The sequence below is a fragment of the Eimeria acervulina genome, genomic scaffold (genome assembly GCF_000499425.1).
Source record: "Eimeria acervulina Houghton genomic scaffold, Eah_scaff1031, whole genome shotgun sequence".
In the NCBI taxonomy this organism is placed as follows: Eukaryota; Apicomplexa; class Conoidasida; order Eucoccidiorida; family Eimeriidae; genus Eimeria; species Eimeria acervulina.
The window spans coordinates 4,377-10,787 of record NW_013549466.1 but is presented as its reverse complement, the minus strand read 5'-3'; the positions used below and the strand labels follow the sequence as shown (position 1 = coordinate 10,787).

The 6,411-nt window shown below is 54.7% G+C and overlaps 2 protein-coding genes across 2 annotated transcripts; one reads left to right on the top strand and one right to left on the bottom strand.

Annotated features, from left to right (window-relative positions):
• Positions 1 to 792: 792 nt before the first annotated feature.
• Positions 793 to 1,053, bottom strand: EAH_00054280 (hypothetical protein; the record flags this gene model as incomplete). Its single annotated transcript, XM_013393957.1, has 1 exon — positions 793 to 1,053. One exon carries the CDS (start codon positions 1,051 to 1,053, stop codon positions 793 to 795), a length of 261 nt encoding a protein of 86 aa, XP_013249411.1.
• Positions 1,054 to 2,529: 1,476 nt separating this feature from the next.
• Positions 2,530 to 6,411, top strand: EAH_00054270 (hypothetical protein, conserved; the record flags this gene model as incomplete). The annotated part of the gene is made up of 5 exons (XM_013393956.1): positions 2,530 to 3,312; positions 3,722 to 4,178; positions 4,808 to 4,910; positions 5,136 to 5,762; positions 6,126 to 6,411. The coding sequence occupies 5 exons, from the start codon at positions 2,530 to 2,532 to the stop codon at positions 6,409 to 6,411; spliced, it is 2,256 nt and encodes a 751-aa protein (XP_013249410.1).

The window sequence follows — 6,411 nt, the reverse complement described above, 5'->3', positions numbered from 1 at the left end:
TCGCCCGGTTCATAATTCGCTGCTGCTGCTGGTGCTGCTGTTGCTGCTTGAGTTGCTTCTCCTGCCTCCGTTTTACCTCGAAGCGCTGCTGCTGGCTGCGCCCCGTCCCCAGCAACAGCAACAGCAGCAGCAGCAGCAGCAGCAGCAGCAGCAGCAGCAGCAGCACTGGAGGGCTGCAGCCTCGAAGAGTGTATATTCAATGCTTCAAAGACAGCAGCAGTCGTAGCCTTCAATCGACTGGGCGGACACCGCCGATGAAACTGCAGCAGCAAATCATCTGCTGCTACCTGCATGCAGCAACAGCAGCAGCAGCAGCAACAGAGACAGCAACAGCATAAGCAGCAGCAAGTGCAGCCCATGTAACACGAGAAAGCACAGGAACTGCAGCAGCAGCACCTGCAGCAGCAGCACCTGCAGCAGCAGCACCTGCAGCAGCTGCAACTGCAGCAGCAGCAGCAGCAACTGCAGCAGCAGCAGTAGCAACTGCAGCAGCAGCAACTGCAGCAGCAGCAAATGCACTTACCGAAGCAGGATATACCTTCATTGCTGCCTGGTGCTGCTGCTGCAATTCAGCATACACCGCAGCAGCAGCAGCACGCTGCTGCTGCCGCTGAAGGCGTCTCTTCTTTTGCTTCCTTTGTTTGCTGCAGCAGCAGACGGGATAACAAAGAGACACTTGCAACAGCATCAGCAGCAAAAGCAGCAGCAACAGCAACAGCAGCAGCAGCAACAGCAGCAATAACAGAACAGCAGCAACAGCAGCAGCAACAGCAGCAGCAGCAGCAACGGTTCTCACTTCATATCGAGCTTCCACTTCTTCCTGCCGCAGCGGGCCTCCTGTTTTGCTGCTGCTGCATCTGCAGCAGCAGCCTCACCAGCAGCATCTGTTGCTGCCACTTCGTTGTTGCTGCTGCTGCGGTTTGCTGCAGCAGCAGCAGCTTCTTCTTCACTTTCTTCTTCTTCGTCGCTGTCTGAAGCAGCAGCTGCATTGTCTTCAAACTCCTCGTCATCAGACTCCGTATCGGAAGCGAACGAGGCCTGCAGCAGCGACATCTTGCTGCTGTTGCTGCTGCTGTTGCTGCTGCTGTTGCTGCTGCTTCTGGTGCTGGGTGCTGCTGCTGTTGCTGCTGGTGATGCTACTGGTGCTGGTACTCGTGCTGCTGATGTTGTTGTTGCTGCTGCTGCTCCTGCTGCTGATGCAGTTGCTGCTGCAGCTGGTACTGCATAGCAGCACTTTGCTGCCGGGAGCGTTGCTGCGAATTGCCTGCGTTTATTTGCTGCTGCGTTGTCTAATTCTGCTGCTGCTGCTGCTGCTGCACGTGCCTCGCCAAGGACCGATAGGAACAGCAGTAGTAATGTCCAGCAGCAACTGCTGCTGCCGCTGCTGCTGCTGCTGCTGCTGCGGCTTTTTGCTGTTCTTGTTGAGGTTTGTTGTTGCTGCTGCTGCTGCTGCTTGTTGCTGTTGCTGCTGCTGCTGCTGCTGCTGCTGTGGCGATACTTCTGTTGGTGGTGTTTATTCTATGAACGCGGGGGTTCTCTGTGCATGCTGCAAAGGCCTTGCCTTTGCTGCTGTTGCTGTTTGCTGCTGCTGCTGCTGCTGCTGCTGCTGCTGCTGCTGCTGTTCTTTGCTGCAGCTGTAAGCTCCCTATAGGGAAGTTGCTGCGCCTCTACACAAAACCTGCTGCAGCAACAACTATTAAAAAATATAATTAAAACAAACTAATACAATTTTCTCTAAAACAAGTGAGTAGACTGCTAACAACAACAGCAGCAGCAGCAGCAGCAGCTGCTGCTGCTGCTGCTGCTGCTGCATGCAGGCATGTATGAAGCCCTTGCGTGTATAATATTGAAGAGGGTTGCTAAAATTAATTAATAAGTTCTGTTTATTAATAAATGTTTTAAAGAGCTGCAGCGTAAGTCTTATCAGACATACTACAGCAGCAGCAGCAGCAACTGCTGCAGCAGCTGCTGCTGCACGGCGAGGGCCTGCAGCCGACAGCGCAGCAGAGAGGGGGAGACCAACTTTTAATGAGGTTAGAGACACAAATGTTGCAGCAGCAGCAACAGCAGCAGCAGCAGCAGCAGCAACAGTCATAACAACGGGCACCTGAGCAGCAACAAAACAGCAGCAACGGAAGCAGCTCTGCTGCTGCTGCAGCTTTGCTGTAGCACAGCAGCAGCAGCAGAAACGCCCCAGAGGGACTGGAGGCAATAACACCGCCTACAGCAGCAGCAAAAGGATTCACAGCAGCAGCAGCAGCAGCAGCCGACTCAGCAGCAGCAGCAGCAGCCGACTCAGCAGCAGCAGCAGCAGCAACAACAATGAAGTAGCTGCAACAGCATAAGCACCTTCTTTTGTGCGTCTCCATGAGGGCACACGATCGGCTGTGCAGGCAACTGCTGCTGCTGCTGTTGTTGTTGTTGCTGCTGCTGCAGTATGCTGCAGATAGCTGCTGCTGCTGCAGCTTCGCTGCAGCTGCTTCCAGCAGCAGCAGCACAAACCCTTTCCCCCCTCCTAGAATCGCGTTCATGCAATCCCGCCGTCTCCTCAGCAGCAACTGCAGCATCAGCAGCATCAACAGCAGCAGCAGCAACAGCAGCAACAGCAGCAGCAGGGTTTATTCTGTGATGCGGCTGCCTGTACACCCCGTGCCGCAAGCTGCTGAGCCCCCGCGTGCTGCATTTGGCTTTGAATTTTTGCTGCAGCAGCTGCCAGCATCGATAGTGGGTTTCTTCACTTCGCTGCGACAGCAGCAGCAGCAGCAGCTGCTGCAACCGCAGCAGCAGCTGCTGCTCCTCAAAGCAGCAAAAGATTTTCTCATTCACAACTCTGAAGCCCTTAAGGCGTACGGCTCCGTGCAGCAGCAGCTGCAGCAGCAGATGCAACAGAGATATAAACATCTGCTTGATCGTATATCAGAAGAACAGCAGCAAATACTGCAGCAGCAGCAGCAGCAGCAAGAGCACCAGGAGGAACCGCACCCCCCACAGCAGGCGTATCAGCAGCAGCAGGAGCTAGAGCAGCAGCAGCAGCAGCAGCAGCAGCAGCAGCAGCAGCAGCAAGAGGAAGATGCTCCTCTAGGGGATATTGGTGTTGCTGCTCGTGTGTCTCTGCAGCAGCTTCGTGATGCGTTAAATGCAGGGGACTCTTTAGATGCAGCAACAGCAAAGCTGCTGCTGCAGCAGCAGCAGCAGCAGCACCAGCAGCAGCAGCGGCAACCAACCCCGCTGCGGGTTAAGCCCCCTGCAGTGCTGCTGGCTCTTGACGAAGTCTACGGCAGCATTGCTAACCCTCATGTCTTAAAAAAACAAGTAATAACAGCAAACACACTTCTGCTGCTGCTGCTGCTGCTGCTGGTGCGGCTGTTGCTGCTGATGACGCTGATGCTGTTGCTGCTGGTGGTGCTGATACTGTTGCTGCTGTTGCTGGTGCTGCTGTTGCTGGTGCTGCTGTTGCTGGTGCTGCTGTTGTTTTTGCTGCTGCTGGTGCTGCTGTTGCTGCTGGTGCTGCTTCGGCTGTTGCTGCTGTTGCGGCTTCTGCTGCTGTTGCGGCTTCTGCTGCTGTGTTGTGCAGATGATATTGCTGCTGCTGCTGCTGCTGCTGCTCCCCTTGTAACAATTCTTTTTACTACTGCAGTCTGTAATTAAGCTGTGCGTCTCCGGTGTGCCGCTGCTGCTGCTGCTGCCGCCGCTGCTGCTGCTGTTGTTGCTGCTGCTGCAGCTGCTGCACTACCTTGAGACAGAAGGGGCGAGCACTTGTCGGCGTTTGCTGCGGCTGAACAAAGGAGTCTTTGGGAAGCAAGAAGCTCTGCTGCTGCTGCGGGAGCTGCAGCAGAAAGTAGAGCAGCAGCAACGTGCGTTGCTGCTGCTGCAGCTGCAGCAGCAGCAGCGAGAGACAGACGCACAGCTAGAGACAATACAGACGCAAAGACAACAAATCCAGCAGCAGCTCCAGCAGCAACAACAGCAGCAGCAGCAGCAACAACAACAACAGCAGCAGCAGAGTAGCAGCAGCAAACATAAAAGGCGAAAGGGGCATGTAGAGGCCCTGGAGTTCGCGCTGCAGCAGCTGAAGAAGCAGCAGCAACTAGCAGAAGAGCGGCATCAGCTGCAGCAGCAGCAGCTGCAGCAGCAAGCGGTTGCTGCTGCTGCTGAAGCAGCGCGAGTTCTTTATCGAGGTTTCTATGAACACGGCGCCTTCAGACCCAAACCCCTAAACCACTGGAAACACAGAAGAAAGGTGCTGCTGCTGCTGCTGCTGCTGCTGCTGTTGCTGCTGCTGTTGCTGCTGCTGTTGCTGCGGCTGATGTTGCTGATGATGCTGCTGCGGAGGTTGTTGCTGCTGCTGCTGCTGTTGTTGTTGTTGTTTATGCTGCTGTTGCTGCTCGATCGATGCTGTTGCGGCGCTCAGTGTGCTACATTTGCCTTGCTGCAGCAGCAACACCAGCAGCAGCAGCAGCAGCAGCAGCAGCGATGGCTTGTGCTACTTTGCTGCAGGTTACTGCCGATTCTTTAGCCCCTTACATTTTAGGACGCGCAGGTAAAACCCAGAGCAGCAGATTTCTCAAGGGTTTAGGGTTTAGGGTTTAGGGTTCAGGGTTGATGATTTAGGGTTTAGGGTTTAGGGTTCAGGATTTAGGGTTTAGGGTTTAGGGTTTAGGGTTTAGAGCTTAGGATTTAGGGTTTAGGGTCTAGGGTCTAGGGTCTAGGGTCTAGGGTTTAGGGTTTCGGGTATAGGGCTTAGGGTTTAGGGATTAGGGTTTAGGGTTTAGGGTTTAGGGTTTAGGGTTTAGGGTTTGTGGTTTAGGCTCAACTCCGTGGGAGCGGCAGCAGGTGACTGCGGCATTTGCAAAATGCGTTGAAGAGGGTCGCCTCTTCGCTGCATGCAAAATACTCAGGCTGCAAACAGAGTGCGCTTGGGTTTAGGGTTTAGGGTTTAGGGTTTAGGGTTTAGGGTTTAGGGTCTAGGGTTTAGGGTATAGGGTTTAGGGTTAAGGGATTAGGGTTTAGGGTTGAGGGATTAGGGTTAAGGGTTAAGGGACTAGGGTGTAGGATTTAGGATTTAGGATTTAGGGTTTAGGGTTTAGGGTTTAGGGTTTAGGGTTTAGGGTTTAGGGTTTGTTGTGTGGCTGCAGCATGCTGGAGTTGCGGGGCCGGCCTGAATTGGTGTTGGGGTTTCTTCAGCTGTATAGGGATCTGAACGCTCGCAGCAAGGAGTTGTTTTTGCTGCAGCAGCAGCAGAAGCAGCAGCGAGAGCAGCAGCAGCCGCAGCAACAGCAGCAGCACAAGCAACAGCAGCAGCAGCAGCAGCAGGATAATCAAAGCGAGTCAGAAGAAACCTCTGGTGAGGACTCAGCCCAATCAACAGAAGCAGGCGAGGGCAGCAGCAGCAGCAGCAGCAACAGCAGCAGCAGCAGCAGCATGCTGACTAGGAACGCTCGATTTCGTTTGCGTAAAGCAGCAGCAAAAGCGCAGCAACGCCGCTATGCTCTTCCTGCTGCACTAAAAGCAACCGCTGACGTCAGCAGCAGCAGCAGCAGCAGCAGCAGCAGCAGCAGCAGCAGCAGCCCTAGCAACAGCAACAGCAGCAGCAGCAGCAAGTATTTCTCAGAATGCAGCAACAAAGATATATCTTTTCTGAGAAAAGTTTATCTATCAACTGCTCGAAGACCTCGCGTGCATGCAAAACTCGCTGAAGTTGCTGCGCACTGGGGAGAGCAGCAGCAAACCCTAGCCAAGCAGCAGCAGCTAGATGAACTACGGTACACAAGCTGCTGCTGTTGCTGCTGGTGCTGCTGCTGCTGGTACTGCTGCTGTTGCTGTTGCTGTTGCTGCTGCAGGTGCTGTTGCTCGTGCTGCTCTCGCTGTTGCTGCTGCTGTTGCTGCTGCTGTTGCTGCTGCTGTTGCTGCTGCTGTTGCTGCTGTTGTTTCTGCTGCTGCTGTTGCTGCTGTTGCTGCTGCTGTTGCTGCACCTGCTGTGGCTGTCGCTGCGGCAGCAGCTGCTGCTGCTGCACTTTGCTTCATTTTATCCCGGTAGCGGAGGCGCTGCGTGCGGGGAGGCTCACTGCCTGCCTTTGCTACTGCTGTTGCTGCTGCTGCTGTTGCTGCTGCTGCTGCTGCTGCAGGGAGCGTCGCGAAGCTGAGAGAGTGAAGTGGTTTGCTGCTAAGGGCATTGACTTACCTTTCCTTCAGGCTGCAGCGCAGCAGCTGCAGCAGCAGCCAGAGAAGCAGCAAACCCTCAGCAGCTTTTTCTCAAGCCCTTCATTTAACTTGCAGCAGTGGCTGGACGAAACACCACCGGGATTGCTGCTGAAGCCGAAGCAGCAGCAGCAGCAGCAGCAGCAGCAGCAGCAGGAAGAGGAGCTGCAGCAGGAGCAGCAGGAAGACGAGCTGCAGCAGCAGCAGGAATAA